General features: G+C 37.7%; 2 protein-coding genes across 2 annotated transcripts in view; one reads left to right on the top strand and one right to left on the bottom strand.

The window, feature by feature from the left end:
* The window catches only part of LOC149257656 (uncharacterized), a 30,635-nt gene extending 18,132 nt beyond the window's left edge, over positions 1–12,503 (top strand). Inside the window, exon 3 of the mRNA XM_089433897.1 lies at positions 12,105–12,503. Coding sequence (XP_089290023.1) covers positions 12,105–12,503 — 399 coding nt within the window. The remainder of the gene's footprint in view (positions 1–12,104) is intronic.
* Positions 1–19,004, bottom strand: part of LOC149257655 (protein ROLLING AND ERECT LEAF 2-like) — a 50,372-nt gene extending 31,368 nt beyond the window's left edge. The window contains exons 1-3 of the mRNA XM_089414513.1: positions 17,502–19,004; positions 16,355–16,539; positions 15,721–15,944 (exon numbers count right to left, since the gene is read on the bottom strand). Coding sequence (XP_089270639.1) covers positions 15,721–15,944; positions 16,355–16,539; positions 17,502–18,432 — 1,340 coding nt within the window. The 5' untranslated portion in view covers positions 18,433–19,004. The remainder of the gene's footprint in view (positions 1–15,720; positions 15,945–16,354; positions 16,540–17,501) is intronic.
* Positions 19,005–22,156: the final 3,152 nt, after the last annotated feature.

Genomic DNA, 22,156 nt, shown 5'->3' with positions numbered 1-22,156 from the left:
TGGTCTGGGACCAGTGGTAGGAGTGGTACCTACTATGACGCTGACTTTGGGTCAGTTGAGACTGGTCTGGGACCAGAGGTATGCACTCTGAGTCTGACTTCGGGTCAGTGGAGAATGGTATGAGACATTCTCGATCAATTCTTCTTCCTCATAGTTCAGCAGAGCTGAGCAGAGCAGAGCTAGCAGAGCCAGCAGAGCTGAGCAAAGATGGGCAGAGCAGTGCAGGGCACTGATGGCAGAGATAGTACAGTCGGACTTATGGATCAATGGATGGAGTTCTCCCTAGTTGAGAGGGAGTGTTAAATTGGCAACTAGGGCCAAACTCCATGTGGGTTAGCTTATTTATGGCAGCTAATATTTTTATTGGATCCCTCTCGTCGAGAGGTGTAGGATTGATCCAAAGATCATCCGATTCCAATAAGTATTTATGGAGATATGAATTTATTTTGTTTATGTAATTATAGTCAAGCCGACCAGCACATATGTAGGCTCTAGAAGCCCAACCGACGTGTCTATTCAACCTCTACACTTTTAGTATAAATAGATGAGGATTTGAAGTAATTTGCACATGTATTCTTGAGGTGATCTCCTCTCCACGTCTGGGTTTTTGGAAGGAGAGAACCTAAAGATACGCTGGCCCAAGGGTGATGCCCTAACCGCAGGAAGCCGCAAGCATATGAGGATGAGCAGCAGACAAAGACCTAATACGAGGCACGCAGGCCCTAATCTACGCAGTCAATGGAGTCTCCTTCAATGTAGCAATGACAACATATATTCACATCTATAGAGATATATACATGCTGTAGCATTATACGCTAATCATAAATATATACGCAGAACAGTTATGTTATACGCATATTCCGCAGTAAGGTTAAGGCAGCCGCAGTCATATAAGGAACAACCGCAGTAAGGTTAACGTAGCCGCAGTCAAGCCGCAGTCATGTCTTACAAGGAGGTCTGGACGCAGTGCAAAAGGAGACCTGTAGCTGTCAAGAGGAGTACTAATATGCAGTATGAAGGTGGCCATAATCCGCTGTCCCAAGGTCCTTATTACGCAGCCCTAATCTGCTGTTAAGAGGCCCATTCATAGTCTTGTGAAGGCTCCTATTTGCTGTCATGAAAGAGACTCCTTATCTGCAGCAAAAGATGGCACTTATTCACAGTATAAGGAGGTCTGAAAGGACAGCATATAAATTTGGATTGCTGTAGGTGACAGCATGATCAGTGAAGACATTTAAGACATGCCTTAAGGACTGTGTGAAAGGTTGGTAAGCCACTGCTACATAATGAAGGAATGCGTTGAAGAAATCTGCCCTAGATCAGCTTATGTAAACAGTTGGATGTTGGAAAGGGCTGACAGCAGAGTCAAGTCCTTATAGGATAAAGTATTGCTGCATTGATGGTGCTTGGATGCTGTTTGATAAAGGACTGGAGGCCTAACTTGTTGCTCGGCTAGGCCGCAGGCCATAGCTAGCAACAAAGGCTGTTCTCAGGATTTCCAATTAGACCTGGACAGCAGTGCAGTGGTGGAGTCTCTACTTAGTTCATCACAGCCTTAGAAGGCCTGCCTTATTGACCATATGGAGAATGGAGGATGATGTCCTATCTTATGAAACAGGGACAGCTTATGCAGCAAGAAGACTACAGCGTTCTGGGAATTATATTGAGTCAAGGCTTGACTATGTTTGACTCTGTGTGATGAGCTTCCTGTTGATGATACTTGGATGAAAGAGTCTGTCCAGTTTGACCAGCATTGACTTCTCTGGTCAAGGGTTTTCTACTGCTGTAACAAAATCTCAGATTTGTATATTTGTACTATCTCTCTCTGCTGAACTTTGAAGAACATAAAAGAAGAATTGATCAAGGGTTTCCCCACACATTGTGGGGTTTGTCCCTGGCTTGTGCCACATCCTGTGTCCTCTTGTCTTGGCTTGTTTTCTGCGTTTTATATTTATGTTCTATCTGCAGTTTATCGTAATGCTGATGTGATTGCTAACTGTGAAAATTTAAATAAATTGCTCTAGCATAGAACATACCACAAATTAACAACTTTTCATAATTGTTGGCATTCACTTGAGGCTTTTTGCCTTCCATTCAAGTGAATGAGCCAAGTTTGCATAACCCAAAAGGATTATGCTTCCAACAACATCTATTACAACTTGCCAACAAGGGGCTTTCGCAACTTGAAAGGAATTAGAGTATCAAAAACATTCCTAGTGGAGGAATAATAACATTTTCTATCCATCCATCAAACATAATAATGCAATCAAATTGTCCTTAAGATTGATGATGGTGTTTAAGAACTTTAGTCACCACATGAACAACCTCAACTAACATATTAACCTTTGAACTTTGAAGCCCTAGACAACAATAGTAACAACATCTATCACAACTTGCCAACAAGAGATTTTGGCAACACTGAAAGGAATGGAGGAATGGTACCAAAAATTTGCAACAAATTTTACGACTTGCCCATGCACATTTTTTCTTCCAACCTTTGCTCTAAAAGCTAGGTTGGGCCCAAGGTTTGGTACAAGGTGTAAAAAAAACTTGCACATTACCACCACCGATTTTAATGAGGATGAGTAGAAGTAGAACCCATGGGTTTTGTAGCAGAAATGACAATTCAATCCCACTTCCATGAGTCCTAGCCCCATGAGTAATACATTTGTTATATTTTGCTTCAAGCCCTCCAAATGTTTTTGAAGACCCACCAGATTCAAACATAGTTGTTTACCTTTTTCTTCATGTTAGTAATGGAACTTTTACATAGTTTTGCTTGATGTTGGAGACCTGTGGATTTGTTTGGGAAAGATTTGATTTTTTGATTGACAATTTATGCAAGATGATGCTTCAATTGATTGACTACCCCATTTATGTTCAGTTTTTTTCCCAAGGAAAACCTCACAAGAAACCCTTCAAGTACTCCCCATGATCCATGGGGATTATGAAGCCTAACCTCGAGGGAATCAGAAGGGTCAAACCTGTTGTGAAAATTCTTAGAACTAACAATCTCTAGAATCCTACTGCAACGAACTAAATCTACTTCACCTAGATTGTAAATTACATTACGAACTTATTTCAGATTTCTTCTTGAAATATTGAAGTAAATTACTGAAGCAGCCTACACCAAATTAAATATGATTCTGAAACATAGAAACTGAGCAAGGAAATACAAACACATAGGACACCGTTATTTTTGGACAAATGTCTCCGGAAAACCCAATGCAGGAAAACCAGTGCAGCAGCTCTGAGGGTTTTATTGTTATGCAAGAGAAAATCTTAGTACAATTCTAGGATGTTCAACTAGCAATCCGATACAGAGAGAATATTGGACAAAAGATTGGTGAAATGATCTCACCCTGTCATTGGTAGAATCAGTGACTGATCCTACTGAACTGGAGCCTCTGCGTCACCCTCTGTGTGGCCTCTACGCAGAACTGCATCACTCCCGGCAATTTTTACGTCACCCCTGCTCGGTATTATGTTGCCCCTCTTCTGAATCCTCTGTTGGCTAAGAAAATCAATCTTATGCCTCCGGGACTCACACCCCGGCTCCCAGCAACTGAAACTCGACTTCCCTTAGCAGGAAACTCGACTTCCCCTCAAGGACTGCGTGGGCCAACGTCAACCCCTTTAGACGTCTTTTTGTCCTCTCTCTGCCTCGTACTCTCCAGAACTTCCTTCTTCCGGATTCTCACTGCGCCTCTGCGGCAAGAAATCTCCTCAATCGATTTTTCCTCCTGAGAACTTCTCACTTCAGAAAATCGATTTTTTGATCTCTCTTGGTGTATTTTCCAAATGACCCTCAAGTCCTTTCTTATATCTTTATGTTGGACAACCAACGGCCTAGATTAACTCCTAATCAAAGGCTCAGATCGTTTTGACTTGATCTCCGTCTTTATCTAGAAGATTCACCCACAATTAGAATAATACCCATTAATATTTTAATTTTTCTAAGTTTAGACTTAGGAACTCCATTAAAACTATTAATTATGTTAATAAAATCGTTTCTGGGTGGAATTTCCCAAAACACTTTATGGGTTGTTTGGAATACATGTGCCCAAGCCTCCCTGCAAAATTTGAGGCCTAGAGCACATCCGATGCAACCCCAAATCAACACATGTGACCTCCCCAACTTCAGCATAGAGATCTCACATCTAGCTATTGACTGCCTGAGCTAACCCTTTAGGCTTAACTCCCGCATTTATTTTGTTTCCACAAAGACGTCATTTTAGTTTGCCCTTACTCAAGCTTTGATAATAATTCTAGGTGAAGTATTTTCCCTCAACATTTTGAAGTGGAATGCAAATGAAAATGTGAAGAAAATAGTGTGCATTGTCTCATTTATTATGAAATCCTCTATGAATTGCAATTGTAAAACAACAATATCTGTATTGTGATTCGTGAAATCTCAATTTCCTACAGAGAAATTCAATTGTGTGATTTCTTATTCATGTTGAAACATTTATTGTGAAAAATTCCATGGTAAAACTGAAAGGTGAACATATTTTTGTATGCACAATTTATGGACCATAAGAGTCTAACACTCGACACTCAAAAGTCATCTTGCTCAAATTTGCTTGACACAAGTCTAACTCTCAAGTTTGAGTCAAACTTGGTTTAGATTCAAACTCTAATCAACTTTCAAACAGATCCAAGCATTAGGGAATCAAACTCAGTTTTAAACAAACTCAACTCAATTGTTTCACCAAGACAAGTCAAATTCGAGAGTCGAGTTGACTCCCATAGGTTTTGTAACATTGGCTCGATTTGATGGATGTCCAAGTCATTGGTTTCAAAGGGTCAGAGCGTTGACCTTCGTATTCACATTGACTATTTCTTTCTTACTCACCAAACACCATCCTAAGATCTATAACTTTGACCCCTGTTAATCTCACTTGGCTCCCGACTCCATTGTTGTTTTTTTCGATGTGATAAGAATTGCCAAAGTCACCAATGAGCAACACAACTTTTAGAGTATGCTAACATGCACTCCTTTTATCATAAATTTTACCCCCTTTATCATTAAGTTGTACCTATTGTAAAGTTTTAAAGTATACCAATTCGCAATACTCCTGCTTATTAAAAGTAAATTTCTCAAGTATGCCTAAAACTTCCTTCATCTAATACCTATCACAACAAACTTCTAGAGCTCCTTTACAACAATAAGATGATGTGTATTGTCACATAGAAAGGTTGATTGCTTAACGACTCACCTTAACAAAAAGGTTAGAACAAGATTGCACTTTCAAGCTAGTGATCCCTAGAAAGGCAAACCACATGCTAGAATGGTCACTTTACATTTGTTAATTTGAGGTCCATTATATATCCTAGGTCTCTTTTATTTTTCCATAAAGGGAATTGACCTAGCTGTTAGAAAGACTTGTGGCATTACATTCAATAAGTGCGCTATTATGAAACGATTTTTTTATTATAATTGTACTAGAAAAAAAACTCAATGCAAAGGAAAGAAATAAATCAAAATGAACCCTCCTTAGAATGTTGTCACCATGTAACAAAGACCCCTATTTAGAAAAGCAACTAAGCTCAATGCAAAGCTATAACACTTAAACAAAACATAAGCTAGAACAAAATTACATAACTAGAAATTGACAACGAATGAAGTTGGAAGGTAACATAGCCCGTGAAATGTAAATTGTTACAAAGTTGACAATAAAGGAAACATGTATTAGCTATACTAAGAGTGTAATTCAAATATACACAATGAATGAGATCTAAACAAAATCCATCTAAACTGCTTCAAGTTAAAAATATATATATAAATTTTAACTATTCTTACAGTGGACTCTACAGAATTGTATGGCTCAGTGGACTCTCCAGAGTCCAGACTTGTATGGCTCTTTGCATGGTGCACACCACATCTAAAGTGTTTGTTTCTACATTCAACATCTAAGTGCTTGATGTCCAAGGCCAAGGATGTCATTTTCTTGGCGATTTATCCATCATCTCCTCCTAAAATGTTAGTATAGTGTCAACAGTTTGCATTTTAAATCTAGTTTGGTTGTAGGGATTACCCCACCATTTTGCAATACAAACAAATTTCAAATCTAAAGCCTTACGCTCCTCTAATGAATTTTGTGTAGTCTCCCCTTATGTCAATAAATCGAGCCAGATTCACACAACATCCTTCAAACTTTGCAAAGAGATTATTGTTTCTATCTAATGAAATGTTTATGCAACACTTTTCCAAGAACATGAGTCACTCCAAAAATTCTTCAACAGTCAACTCTTATCGTTTCATTGTTAATCTTTCTTCCTCTAAATTTTGTTGTTTACTATATTCTTCATACTTCCAAAGAAATATCTCATTCATAAGTGCCCATGGTGCTACAAAATTTGTTTTTGAGTGACTAGAGCCATTTGATGGTTGCTTCCTTCAATGTTGTTGAAAACAAGCAATCACTATCGGACATCAACAGTACAATCCACACCACGATAAAACACGTCAAACTCAAACAAATGTGCCACAAGGTCTTCTTTCTTGGTTCCTTGAAATATAAGCATGTTAGCAAAAGAGATATATCGTATCCCTTGGTCTCAAGGAATTGCACCAATATAGATAGGAAATCTAATTGAATCCCTTCTCTTACTGTCAAACCCTGAATAGCATGAGCCATGGTGAATTTTTGGAGATCTAAATTGTTTAAACTTTGCTCTTATTCTTCTTGTACTTCCCCTTCAAAATAGGATTCTTTGAGAATATGTTATGAATATAAAATAACACATATATAGATATAGGAGCATATGAGTTTAGGGTATAATGCAAAATTCAAATCAAATGTAATAATTAAAAGGTACAAACTTAAAGTAAACATTTTATAATATTGGTATTGAAGCCCAACTTCAGCGGATATTGTGGGGACACTAAATTGTATTGGAAATCAAAATTTGTGGTGGTTGAAAAATCTGGAGCCTGATATTTACGGAGGTAATTGTACCTTTCCAAACCATACTACCACCAATTAACCATTGTATCCATCAACACTCGAATCTATACGGAATATAAAATTAAACACTGACAATGAAAAGAAATGAAGAGCAATTCAGGAAAAACAAGCTAGTAAAAAAGCACGGAAGGAAGAATTCAAGGTTGAAAAAGCTCAAACAGGACAAGGTAGAATTAAAATCACCCACACCCCAATTACATCTACTACTTGTCAATGCCAACATGAAACCCAACCAAAATATTACTCTGCCCAATTCACCCACAGCTGCCACCCCAATCCTCCCATCGCTACCACAGAGCAACACTAACCCACCAAGGTACAGTCCATCATTAAGGATGAAGGTTAAGTTGATGAGCTTTAATGGAAATGAAAAACAAAGCGTGAAATGGATAAGCAAGGAAAAATAATATTTTGACAAACATAACATTCAAAACAAAGAAAATAAGATCAAAATCTCATCCATGCACCTTCATGGCCCAACATACCACTAGTACATGTGGTGGAAATACTCAATGACATACATCTCATTCAACTAGTGTACATTTAAAGACAAATTCTTTAAAAGCTCCTAGGGTATACAAAAAAAAATTGCAAAACTCACCAAGTTACCACAAAAGTAGGATGTTGAAACTTGACACACATACATAAATGATAAACAATTGTGACAAGAGTGCTCAGGTTATCACAAGAAAAATTACTCCAATATTATGTTTCTGGATTAAATCCTCACATAAGGAACGAATTAGTCATGCACAATGTTAAAACCGTGGAAAAGGAAAACATTAGGAAAAAATGGCAGAATTAAAACTAAGTAGATCATGCCAAAAATGACAGTTTATTCAAGTAAAAAATCCTCCGAACAACAAACACCAAAAATTCAAGATAGCTCACCCCACAACAGCTAGACGGAAGTCAACAAAATCTGAAATCTCAAAAGATGAAAAGCATGTAAATGTATGAAATGCAGAGAGAAATGGGATACAAGATTTAGATACAATAAAGAAGATAACGCAAAATAACTAAATTGGAAGGCAGCACAAGAAGACAAGTTAGAGATTGGAATTGAAGACATGGATAAATAAGAAGAGAAATCGCCATATAATTGCAAAATTATAAATGAAAAGGAAATAGAACTATCAGAGTCAGAAAATAAAATCACCTCCGAGCTGAAATAAGAATCTGACAATGATGAAACCACACCAAAAATATCATCAGTATCAATCTCCCACTCTCAATAGAAGAGAAAAGAAGGAAGGAACCCTATAGTTTTGCTTGCAACCATGATTGTAAAGCTACAAACTAGGACCCTACAACTCAGAGGAATTATAAAAAAAGTGATCTTCTGTGACAACCAGAGTGGGATTCGTCTTTCTGAGAATCATGTGTTTCATGATTGCTCCAAGCATATTGATATTAGGTACCACTTTATCCGGGATATGGTACAGCAGGGAACAATAAGGCTCCATCATATTGGGACCGATGAGCAGGTCACCAATATTCTTACGAAGCCCCTCAGGAAGGTCAAATTCTTAACCTTCCGTGAACGACTTAGAGTCGTGGAGAGACCCTCTTACGAGGGTCCTGTATGAGATGGATAGTGAGCTCTAGGAGCTCCGAGGGGCTTGGGGTACTTGGAGCGATGACTCACCATAGGGTGACTCACCCTCCCCTAGTGGTGCGTTGTGTACAAGGTGAATGGTTCACCTTCCCCTGTGATACCCCATGGTGGCATATGCATAGGCTGTGTGGTTCACCCTCCCCTATGGCATATGAGCGGGATGAATGGTTCACCTTCTCCTGCCGGCACATCCTACCCATGCAGTCTGGGACTCATGGGAAGTACCTCTCATCTGGCCAATGAATAGGGAAATGAGGATAAGGGCCATAGTACTACCGATGGACACATCGTGTACTACCGTACTCCCTATGCTGGGATGTTGATATTGATCTGGGATCAATGGAAACTGACTACAGGTCAGTTAAGAGTGGTATGACGCATTCTTTTGTTGGAGACTGACTTCAGGTCAGTGGAGAATGGTATGATACATTCTCGATCATTTCTTCTTTCTTCATGGTTCAGCAGAGCAAAGCAAAACAATGCAATGACAGGGATGGTACAGATTGTCAAACAGTTTAGCAGGAGATGTTCTCCCTAGTTGAGAGGGAGTGTTAAATTTGGCAACTAGGGCCAAACATCACATTGTACAGCTCTTATGAGACAGCTGATATTCTTCTTGGATTCCTCTTTCCGAGAGGTGTAGGATTGATCTAAAGATCGTCCCATTCTGACATGTACAAATGAAGTTATGAATTTATTTTGATTATGGACAAATTGTCAAGGTCGGTCAGCCATCAAATTAGCCTCCTCCAGCCTTCAACGTTGCATATAAATACAAGGTGCCTCCTCATTTTGGCATCTCATTCATCTTTCTCTCTCTCATCTTGATCGGGTACGGACTTTTGGGCCTCTCTCTCCACACGTGCGAAGGGAAAAATGTCTTTTCTAGCTGCTGCGTTGACCAGATTTGACCAAAATTTCAGGATACCGAAATTTGAGGAGGCTGACTTCGACCAGCGTTGACCCTGTTTGACTTCGATTTTGTGAGGAAGACTTATGTTTGGGCAGGCCGTTGTTCTGGGCACAAAAACCGAGGCAGTTTGAGCCCTGCGTTGACGAACGTTGACTGCCCTAATTCAGGTTGCTGTGTTGACTTTTGTTGACCAGATTTGACTGGTTATTTTCGGACTGTTTTGGGTTGCATTATCTTGCTGTTGGAGGCCGAGTTGACCAAGGTTGACCGAGCTGTTTTGGAGGTCAATTTCAGCCTTGTTGACCAGCATTGACTTTCTGGTTAGGGCTTTCTGTTTCTGTTGTTTTGACTGATCAGTTTGGGCAAGTGAATATTGTAAATTGTACTCTCTCTGTGCTGAATTTTTGAAGAATTATAAGAAGAATTGATCAAGGGTTTCCCCACATTGGAGTTTGTCCCTGGCTGGTGCCATATCTTGTGTCCTCTTGTGTTGGCTTGTCTTTTACTGTTATTGTTTATGTTTTATCTGCACTTTACTATCATGTTGATGTGATTGCTATACTGGATATGATAGAAAAATGAAGTAAAATTGCTCTAAGCATAGAACATACCATTGTTATCCTAAAATTAACAACTTAGGAGTCAATTGCAAGAGAATTTGAAATGGATTTATACTCTAGATTTCTGTTAGCCTAGATATAAGAACAAAAGATTATACATACCTTTGAGGGTTGATATTTTAACCTTGCTTCCTTGAATATGGTGCCAAATCATAATTTCTTCAGGCTGCTCGTAACGTTACTAGGATACCATATGCTGCTAAAATAAAGTGCTTAAGGGACTTGCTTGTCACAGAGAAGTAGTGCTTCAAGTTTCATTATCTTCCACAGACATGTGTAGCCTTGGACTGTCACCTAGTCACAAAGTCTTAATTCGGCCTTGAAAGAAATGTGCCTCGAGAAAAATACAATCCTTTGTCACAACTCTGTCATAAATTATGTCTCCAGGTTTGCAGATGACTTCCACAAGTTCGGACTTCCACAAAAATAGAACAGAGATACCACAACTTTCAGATGCCATGTAGAGATAATTCGGATGTTTTTTGTTATGTAGACTTTGCAAATTGTCACTGTTAATGCTCTTCACCACAGGGATTCTTTACTTTACCATCATCTTTTATCTGGAGCAATTTTCACACAAACTTCAGACTTATCTTAAATAACTTCAGACCATTCAGGACTTCAGACTTGTATCTTGGCTTCAATAACCTTTTAGATGACCCTTCCTTGGATCATAGAGGTTTTTATAATTAGTGTGAAGGAGCTCGAACCATCAATATTTGGATTATCAAAATAGGTCAGACCCTGTCCTCAATAAATCTCACTTCTCAGGAATTTGATCTTCTTGTACACAGGAATTTTTGAGCTTCTTTTACAGAGATGAACACAGAATTTGGTTTCCAAGGTTCATAGAAGTTTGTTCTACTAGTCCAGAAAGAAATTCCCCTTTTCTAAGAGATATAATCTTCAGTTGTTCTTCAACTTGTTCAAACTAGCTCTGATACCATGTTGGAAATTCGATTAAAATAGAATTTTTAATCATGATAATTACTTGCGACAGTTTATTTATGTTTTTCCATTTAGCAATTACTTCAATCTTTAGTTCATCAAGCAATTATACAAATACAAAGCACAAAAGACAAGGAACACCAGAAATTAGGCCCAAGGCCAGGGAAAAACCCACAAGGGGAAAACCCATCAATCCTTTCCTTATATATTCTTCATCAACAAGAGAAATCCAAGTCATAGACAAACTGACCAGACCAATCACCAAATGCCAAGTCAAACCTCCAACATGTCAAGATAAGATGCCTTCAAATATTGTCCATAAAGAGATCTTCAATGAGGTCCCTATCACAGGTTTTCATGAGGGTTGAAGATCACTAACTGTCTTAGTCATGGAACTTGAATATCATCGCTGAAAAATGAACCTCAGCCAGCTCGCATTCTACAGGAATAGGTGCCACAGATCAGCTCGCATTCCTCAGAAGTGCATGCCACAAATCAGCTTGCATTCCTCAGAAGCAAGTGCCACAGATCAGCTCACATTATCATCACAGGAAAAGCCTTTCTGAAATCCGCATTACTATATACCTCTGAAACTCGTTCTCAGACCTCAGGAAACTCGAGTGTCATATCACTGTTTTAGCCTTAGAAAAACTCAGATATTTAAGAACTTGCCTCAGATTCATGTCACAGACCCGAATTATTATACCATGGAAGAGACCCAAAATTGATGTCAAATGATGAAGGATTTGTGCCAATAAATAGTTGTTCGACCTTATGAAGAGACACGTCCTATGGGCTGGCTGACTTGTCCATCTGAAGGGCCAACTTGGCAACTTGGACAAACAAAATGACACTTACAAAAATTCAAATTTTACTTCTTTTCATAAGGTCATGAAGAACATGCCTTTGACCTATTCTCTTTTGACCAAAATAAAGCATGAAGAACATGGTTGACAATAAAAAAAAAATTTCTTCCTTTTGCTTTTACATAAAATACATATTGACACAAGTACAATTATAATTATGAAGACCAGAACACAGCATTTAGATGCAGAACATCTCATCAAACAGGACATCTACAAAACATGTGCCCTGAAACCAAGAAGGAATCGCGAAGAAAGAAGAAGACACGTAAGCAGCCCAAAGGATGGCAATTTCCCCCAAATGAACCAGATGAGGAAGAGGACAATGAGAAGACTCCCATTCCCACTCAGAACACTCAAGAGAAAGAAGAAAAGGAGAATTCGATACAAGAACAAACCGATCTACAGGTCACTTCAACACAACTAGCAAGGATACCTGAAGCAAAGGATACTAGCGGCTTCAAACTGCCACATGCATCAGAAAATTCTGATTCAGACAAGGAAACTCCAAGAACAGAAGGACAGCAGCTCGCCATTGTATCTGCCTCGCCATCTCAAGGAGAATGGTGAAAGGTGGAAAAGAAGAAATGGAGAAAAGTTTAACTCTTTCTTCTCATGATTGATTATATTGTATTGAACTCATGATCATCAGTCTTTGACTAGATGATGGAATGCTATCAAGCATCTGCTATATGTAATTTTGTTTTCACTAATAAAATTACAATTTTTCCTTCGGAAAAATATTACAATTATGAAGACTGGCCATAGCTACAAACTTCAACACCCGTTTTTGACATCAATGGCAACAGTATTTCCAACAATCTCCCCCTAACTTTGACATCAACGAAAACACAATATTCCCAGTGACACTCATAAACAGCCCAATGACCCTCATACATGATGTGGATGCAATTTCATCTTCCAATAAATGGCGCTCACTAAAACACAACTCTCAATCTTAGCAGATATTCATAATCAGACTCTCAATAGCCACCATAAACCTAATACTTCTCCCTAAAGACAATATTTAGCTCAAATCACTTCAAAATGAACCTTAGAGTACAAAGGGCATATTACTCACATGTTAATCACAACGGGCATATTACTCTAATAACACATATTAAGAAAAAAACATTAACAAGTTCTAATATCATGTCAGTTGGATTTATCTTGGGTGGTTGGGAGGAATGATTGTTATCCTCCCCACCCAGGTTCAATTCTCATAATTGAGCTTATATCGAGTATATTGTTGTAATTGCTTCAAACCTTGTTGTAAAGTGGCCTTGAGCCATAAAGAATGTCTTATCCTTACCTACAATTTGGAGGGTCGGGTGATTCATTACATGGAAAAAAAAAATGTTCTAATATCATCTAGATTAATATCAATACTATAACATAGATCAGCATAGTTTGTGTGTGAAATAGAAATAACAATACATATTTGAGTAGAAACATGTAACAATAATTAAACACAAATAGCATGAAAGCATCCACACTTAAGGACAAAGCCATCCTCAATATTCTCTTCCAACACAAATTTTCCCAAATAGCATTACATGTATCATCTTGACCTTTATCCTTCACAATTCTAAAGCTATTCTTCAAAGTATCTATACAAGGAGATCTAAACACCTTAACAATCCTACATTGGCCACAAGGGGCTAGGTGATCTAAACAGGAGTGCCTTAGAAAAGTTAGAAAAACCACAACTCTAGTTGCAATAAGTTTAGCTTAACATACACAATCGCGATTTACTTATCTAACTCAAACCTAATTAAACATTCGTATATAATTTTGGTGTGATAATATTGGACAGCAAGTCAGTTCCAACTTTTATTAATTGAATAAAAGCTTGCAAGAGAAGAACATGAAAATGGATACAAACAACAACAAATCAACCCCTTTACAATCCCAGGGAGAAGTATAAATAATCTAGCTAAAGGAATACAAACACTTTTTCTTCCATATGTTCATATTCTCTAAATTATTTGCTGTACCAAAATATATGCTTGTGACACTCGGTCACAATACTTAAACTATGCAACAACTAATATTAGGACGTCTGTGACAAATTACCAATTGCCACTCTAATCCTTGTCAAAAGTTGACCATCACAATGTGGATCCTACATGGAAGTTGTTGCAGCATTCTGTACCTCTAATACATTGACCAAATATGTCTGCTTATACCTCATCAAACTCTATCTGAACCTCTTATTAGAATGACTCCAATTATGTACTTAGTCTATCTCTAACTCCTTTCAAGACCACTAGAATACCTGAGTTTGGCTCTAGCTCTGCTTCTATGGCATTTGGTACAGTCTCATGGTCCTCGTTAGGTCTCCTTGGACAATTTTACCGATCACAAATCTATCGACTTGTGCCTTACCCTACCAACTTATGTTAGCCTCAGGTAAAATCTTGAGAATGTGCATTCATTATTGACCAAGGTCAACATTCTTCCACCTATCAAAGCATTCCTTAAGTGGTCACCAAACCTTAACAAAAATGCCCTTCACATGAAGCAAATTAACTAACCAATTGCAAGTGCACAATGGCTTGTGAACATTTCTTGCAATAATTTGAAGATGTCAGTCAGTGGTTCACCATCTAATATGCACTTACTGCAAAGTGGGTAATTTGATCTCTTCTAGCATCACTATGTTAGAATTGTGTGGAAAATTTACCAAGTAGGAACATATTTAGGCAATGACAATTAAGAAAAAGTAACAGACAACCCCCAAAAAGGAGGAAAAGAAGCAAATCTAAGGATAGCAATGTTTAGAAGAAGGTCTTGGCCACAATCAAAGAACTCCATTTGAGACTCTGTCTTTTTACATGGATATTGTTTCAGTTGCAAAAGCTAGTTGAATCCCAACCAATGACGGTACTACCTCCTCCTGAAGCACTTCTTGGAAGAACAGAATCTGCAACATCCTTAATTAAGGAGTCATTTTGAAAAGGTATTTGGGTTTCACCAACAAGAATTGGGCCTAAGCAATTCACGAGATAAGAAACTAGAAAACACCTCCAATCTGCATATATTATGCATATAGATTGATTAGTTAAAAATGTATTAATGCATGGCCAAGATGGGAATGGGAACGATAACTGGTCAGATTGCTGGTAGCATATGCCATGGGCCACTACATCAGCATAGGAGAGTGTCCTGCCATTTGTTTCTTTTGTTAATCTCAAGATAGGTATGTGAAGCATTCATTTACCTAGTATCATCACCCATGACTCTGGTGTGGATGCCTAGATGGCAACTTGAGGATGTGAATGAGGTTTGGGATATTGCTAACTTGCTCAAGCTATGTGTCAACTCTTGGACAGATGAAAGTCAACTGGAAGCAGGTTTTGCCACAAATCAACAGGGAGAAAAGACCTTTCCAGCTTTGCATCTTGAACTAGGTAAAAGGGGATTTTATGAGATATCAAAATGTAAGCCCCTCCTTAGCAAACAAAGGATTTAAGAAATACCCTCAGGTACTTGAACATCAACACAGGAACTGACCATAACTGCAGGAGTGTCACTTGAAATTTTGCAGATTGGAATCTTGATTTAAAATTTGAAAATTGTTCTTGGATGTTAAGATGCCCTGGCATAATGGGTCTCGTTGAAGTGTGTGTTAAGACCTTAGATAGTGTGAATGAGCTTAAAATCTTATTGGTCTCATTCTTGTTTGCAAAATATGCATTTCAGGACACTTCTTCATGGACCAGTAAATATTGGAATCCACGCAAAATATGCAAAACGACTAAAAAATGAAGTGAGGATTTTCTACCCTTCAGATAATTCTTGAAGTTGTGGGCACAATTCGTTGTCTCTTAATTCTATAATTGCTGAAGAAGTCGTAGTTACTGCCTGGTGTGCAACCATTATTAGGGACTGCAGTCTCTTAATTGATGCTTGGGTCTTATCCATCTTTATCGCATTTTCCCCTTTGACTTCTTGACTCTGCAGCAATTTCAATTTTTTCTCCTGTTCGATCTTTCTAGCCTCTTCATTCTGCAGATATAACGAAGCAATGCATGACTTCAGATAGGTCTAGCAGCTAGAAAAGCTCGACCAATGCAACAGCATCAAAACACTAAAAAAAGAAATTCTCAATTCTGAAAAGGTGCATGAGTTACGGAATGTTCGTCAATGAGATTTAGAAAACTTTCAATCTTATGCTTCTTTCATAAAAGATTTGAGTTAAACCTTTCTGTCCCTTTTAATATGGAAAAAAATCCTAAAACAGAGAACTCTATCATGGAAAGCATACAAATAATTCCTTGAGCCACACAACTCATCTGAAAAAACCCATCAATAAAGAATCTTCTGGGCATTCAGACGCTGCATTATAACTTGCAGGCAATGCATACAACTCATAAAAAGTCGAAAACTTGAATAGAACAAGAGATGGGAGAAACTACCTTGACTTCCTCATAGAGCCTCTTCTCCCATGCAAGAAGCCTCTCCAAAGTGGAGCAATGGCTGCCATGTTTACTAGATGAACTCATTTTACCGGGTTCCAGAGAATATCGGATGGCAAGAGGTGGCTTTGAAGACCATGTCCACGATAAGGCATTGAATACATTGGGAGAATGGTAAAGGTTCTCTGTTTCAGAAACCCACTAAAAATCAGATGAGAATTCGTCAAAAATAAAACACCCATGAAAAGAGACTAAATATACCCAAAGAACAAACTACTAAAATGCCCATGCTACATTACAAAGCCAAATGTTGGGTTGAGACTTGAGCACCCACTGCCAAAAACATCAATAAAAGTAATGCCACACAGTTTCAGTAGGTTTAAAGTTTGAACAAATAGTAGACATATTTCTTAAAGAAAGAAAAATATATTGTAGTGAAAACACGAAAAGAGGGTGAGGTTGCCAATAAGGTGTTGATTCACTTGGGAGGTCGACGGAGTATTAAGCTATCACCAGGTTCCATTACTGCAGTGATCTGCCCCCCCAAAAGGCATAAGTTCCGAATGAACGGCCAGTTGAGAGTTTTTGGTGATATTGATGGTATAGTTTAAGCAAGAGAAGCAAGGTGCTCCAAATGGCATAAATTTCAAAAGAACAAGGCCAGGGGCAAATTTTAGGTGATTTTGGTGGAATAGTTTTACTAAGAGAAGCAAGGTGCCCCAAATGGCATAATTTTCAAGGCCAGATGCAAGTTTTAGGTGATTTCGACGAAATAGTTTCGCTAAGAGAAGGAAGGTGCTCTAAAGCTCGGGTGGTGGTGGGGCTTGGGGGATCCATCAAGTGTGCATCAGATATGGACACTAGCACTTACCCATCTAAACCAGGTCTCATATGCGTCTTAAGTTTGTGATTCTTGAGGGTGTATATCTCAATTTCAACACATGGTCTATGCATTAAATATTGGAAATCGATATATGCAACCCAAATTAGACCCGGCATTAGATGGGTCTGCTAATTAGACCTCGGACCTGGCACCAAAAAGCTTAAGGAAGTCCGCTGTGCGGCCGTTCTGGGCATGTTTCTGAAAGCACTTCCAAAACTTTAGGACCAAAAAAGGGAAAAAGGGTGAAATAGAGGTCATACATACTTCTGGTTTCAAATTCATTCTGTGCCCTGTTGGTTTCTAGGATGCCTGACACCTCCTTCCCAGCAGCAGAGGCCTTGACAAAGTACTCATCCAGGCTCTTCATGATCTCCTCAAGACGCCGTCTTGCAACCGTCATCTGCATTTCGATGGTGTCTTTAGTATACCAGCTGGTGACTGAAGACACATCGTCCGTGTACTCTCGCCCAGGAGACTTACCTCCTGCTGCTCTGCTGCTGCCTTCCACCTCATGCTGAATGCCTGATTCCTCCTGTTCCTCCTCGGAATCAGTGGAATTATCATCCATTGGATCTTCCCGCTGATAGTACTCCTCCTGCTTTATCTTCTTACGTTCATGCCCATGGATCCCGGGTGAAGAAGAGGGGTAGAAGGGCTCCCACGCATTCCAGGCAGAGCCCTGATAAATATAGGAAGGCGTGCCTGAATACTGTGACGAAGCCCACTGGTCGTCAGGAGTTCGATCCTCATGAAGGATCGGATTAGCAGGAGGAGGAGGAGGAGGAGGAGACCAAACATAGCTAATGTCTGAAGTAGACCTATTGAGGGGATTGTGCTTGGATGGCATACGAAAGCTCTCCATGCTGGGACTCACGGAGGGGCTGCTAGGCACCAATGGCGGCGGCGGAGGCGGAGGAGGAGGATGGAATTTCATGGGATGGCGCTGAGATGCTGTTAATGGGGTCGCTGGTATTGATGTGGCCGCTTCTTCAATAGCATTGCCACTCATAGCACTGGATTCCCCCTCTGCAAATTGTACCAGAGCATTCCCTGTGTTTTGCAGAGCCCTCAAATAAGCAATGTGGGCTGCAGCAAAATTGTGCCTGGAATTCACTGCCTGCTTCATTAGCCTCCTCCTGTCCCTGCATCTTTTCACTAATTCTTCATTCTCCACCTTGGATGACACACACCCCATCTTCCCAATGACAATAAACACACACCCACAAAAATTCACTCCTTTTTCCCTTCCCCCTCCCCCTCACACCCAAATAAAAACTTTTACTCAACATTCACAGAGCTGCAGACAGTCACAGCAGACGAATCATCCTCATAACACCATCGCTCTTCTCATTCTCATTGCTGTGATCCTGTTGTTGTGCTAATCAATCAACCCTCCAGAAACCCATCAGCCTCCCACAATGAGATATTCACATATACCCACATCGACGATATGTATACTCATTGAATATCCCTCTTCTGCCTGATTGATTGGTGATGGCTTTTTCATCTTTAACTTTAACCACATGATATCCCCATACAGCAATCACACTCAGATACAGTAACTACCGAACTACACATACCTCCTCCCTACAAATGGCCTCAAATACACACACCCCATTACTAATGCCTTTCATACTCTCCACTACACCTGTGCTACCCATCTATCCTTCAAGACACAGACCTAATTGCATTTTTTTATGTTGTTCAACCTCATGACCATCACCTGTAGATAAATTCAGAGCTTCCTAACTGTAATGTAACTCTGCCTGTCTTTTTCTCAGACTGTATATATTAATCTGTTATACAGACAAGGCCTACTTTAGCGGTTTGAAAGTGACGAACTATTAAGACCCCATTGGCGAAATAACAGGAAATTAAAATCCCCGACCTGGCGGTTTGAACGCAATAAAAAAATCGTATTCTACACGTTCTACGTTTTGACTCTCTTTTAGTATATATTTTCTGATCGCTTTTAAAAATGTAATTTTATTTTCAATTGTTAAATTTGTACGATTTAGATATTGAAAAGGGTTTTTAAAAGCTTTACTCTAAATGTGCTATTTTTTAATGAGGGTTTTCTCATAAATTTTCTAGTTTAACTAGTCTAATTTGTTTAAAACTGAGGTAGTTGAAATCATAAGTGTGTTGTGTAAATTTTTTACAAGGATTTTTCAGGATATTAATTTTATATATTAAACTCAAAAATATCTTAAAATACTCAATTTATATATTTAGTTGAAACTTATTTTAAATAAGATAAATTAAAATTCAACTCAAAAAATAATCATCAGATTTCAACTAAACTCTTCAAAACAATAACCAAACCTTCAAAACAATAACCAAACCTTAAAAAAAATTGACCTAATTTTAACCAAAATTTTAGAAACAGATTATATTTAACAACATTCTTTAAAATACTAAATCTATTTTTCTATTACAAATTATTATTTAAAATAATAAACATTAATTGCTTCAAAACAATAACTATAACCAAAACCCAAAAAGAATTGGCCCAATTTCAACCAAAATCTTCCAAACATTTTATATTTGGACCATCTTTTTCTTTAAATGCTAAATCTGTTTTTATACTAAAAATATTATTTAAAATTTTAATTTAAATAATAAATGATTAAATTTTTTTAAATATATTATCAAATTGCTGTATAAAAACTCAAAAATTTATATTTTAAAAATACATTTATTAAAAATTGAGACTCCAAATACGCTTCTATGTCGAAAATACTTTTCTAATAAATGAATACAAATTTCGTAGAAGGTGGAAGAGAATAAATTATTTCTCATTTTCTCTGGTCTTCACATATTTAACCAATCATATTTAATACACAAATGTGAAGCATCAAAATTTTTAAAAAACCATTGTTTTTCGATTCTGTCGGGTTCGATCTCACGACGTGTATGAGAATTGAGCGAAGATAACGACAATTAAATTGGTCTCTTTCACTCGGTCCTCGGGAGCGGTCGGCTCAGTTTACTTTTGTGCAAATAAATGTTTATTAATTTATTACTTCTATAACGCTCACTTTCTATGTTTTTTCTTTAATTTTTCCCCTCCCCACCTTTTCATGATGTGGAAGAAAGACTTTTGGTCTCTCCTAGGAGGGCCCATATATTTGGGCCGTCTTAAAACACCATGTGGAGAAGATTGTGGTCCTAACCTTCAATGTGGCCCCAATCTCTTTGCCCTTATCATGGTTATTGGGTGGCATTCATGAGATTAATGTTGGTAAGTTTAAGTGGCATTTATAAGATTAAGAAATTAAGTTTAATGTTGGTAAGTTTATGTAACTTTTCACCTTTTATCACTTTCCTCTGGTTATTTCATTTTTATTTTTATTTTTTTGTTATTTTTTTAATAATTTTATTGGAAGAAATTAGAAATTTAATCTTGGCTTTCGTTTTAATCTCTTTACTTTTATTATATTTAATTAACTAGTTTTTATAATCTATAGGATTAAGAACTTAAGTTTATCGATAGCAAGATTCTCTAATCTTTTGTATATGTTACTTTTCTCTTATCTTTATTACACCCTTCCATCATTGTGTGTTTTCTCTTTTAGCCTCTACTTCAACCCTTTTAATTTTTCATTTTCCAATTGTTATTATTCACGATAGTTTTTTTTGAAGAAGATTGTAGTCCTAACCTTGATTGTGGCCCCAACTTATTTACCTTTATTATGATCATTTCAATGGTCTTCATAATCCATAAGATTGAGATATTATATTTATATGCTTAAGAGTCTAAGTTGAAAGTTGGTAAGTTTAGGTAACCTTTTGCTCCTATCACTTTTATCTTGTTGGTATTCCATCCTTCCATTATTTTGGGCTTTCTCTTTATCCTTTATTTTAATGCTTTTTATTTTTTCTTTGTCATTGTCATCATTTTCAATACCTTTTTTTGAGAAAACTATGAACAATCTTGACTATGGCCTTTATCGTCATTTTTAATACTTTCGTTGTGAGAAATCTATGAACAATCTTGACTATGGTTGGTTAAGTGATCTTCGTACTCCATAGGATTATGAGCTTAAGTTTAATGTTAGCAATATTCTCTAACCATTTGTTTATGTTGCCTTTTGTCTTATTGTTACTACACTCTTCCAACATTTTGGGTTTTCTCTTTATCCCCTACTTCAACACTTTTCATTTTTCCTTTGTAATTGTTACCATTCTCAGTAGTTTTCTTTGGAGAAGATTGTGGTCATAACCTTGACTATGGCCCCAACCTACTTACCCTTGTCGTGGTTATTTCAATGGTCTTCATAATCCATAAGATTAAGTTAGGTATTGTTATTTCTCTAAGCCTTTGCACATATCACCTTTCTCTTGTTGTTACTCTACTCTCCCACCACTTTCGGTTTTCTCCTTGTCCCCTCCAGCTACACTTTTCATTTTTCATTTACCATTGTCATCACTCTAAATAGCTTCCTTTTGAGTCATGAGATGGAAGGAATCTCTCATTACTTCATGCCTTAGTGGGCATTCAACCAATGCTCCAAAAAGCCTTAAAGTGTATCATATCTACTTAGTTTATCTTGTTAGTAATTGTAATTAATAAAAAATAGTAGTATTTCATTTTAAGGTCATGATTTAGTGAGACATTACATTGATTTATGATGCTCTTGTAGATGTACCAAATACATTGGCATTAAAAGGGTGTTTAATGGATACCATCTTAATGATATTCATTGAGGAATTTAGATTGAACTCATTCCATTCCCATAAATGACACTTTGGTTATTTAGAGGAAAAATGACCATGTTGGCATGTCATAGCTTTATTGAAAAGCGAGACACCTCTCTCTTGAAACATCTTAGTCCCAAATTAAATTACATGTTTCAAATATATATGTTTTACAAATTGTTGCATTTATTAAAGAAGTTGTGTTGTTCCCTTCATAA

The sequence above is a fragment of the Pinus tabuliformis genome, chromosome 6, assembly GCF_031772625.1.
Source record: "Pinus tabuliformis cultivar Carrire ecotype Pingquan chromosome 6, CPIR1, whole genome shotgun sequence".
NCBI lineage: Eukaryota > Viridiplantae > Streptophyta > Pinopsida > Pinales > Pinaceae > Pinus > Pinus tabuliformis.
Note: the sequence above shows the minus strand (reverse complement) of the source record. Positions and strands in the feature narration are given on the sequence as shown.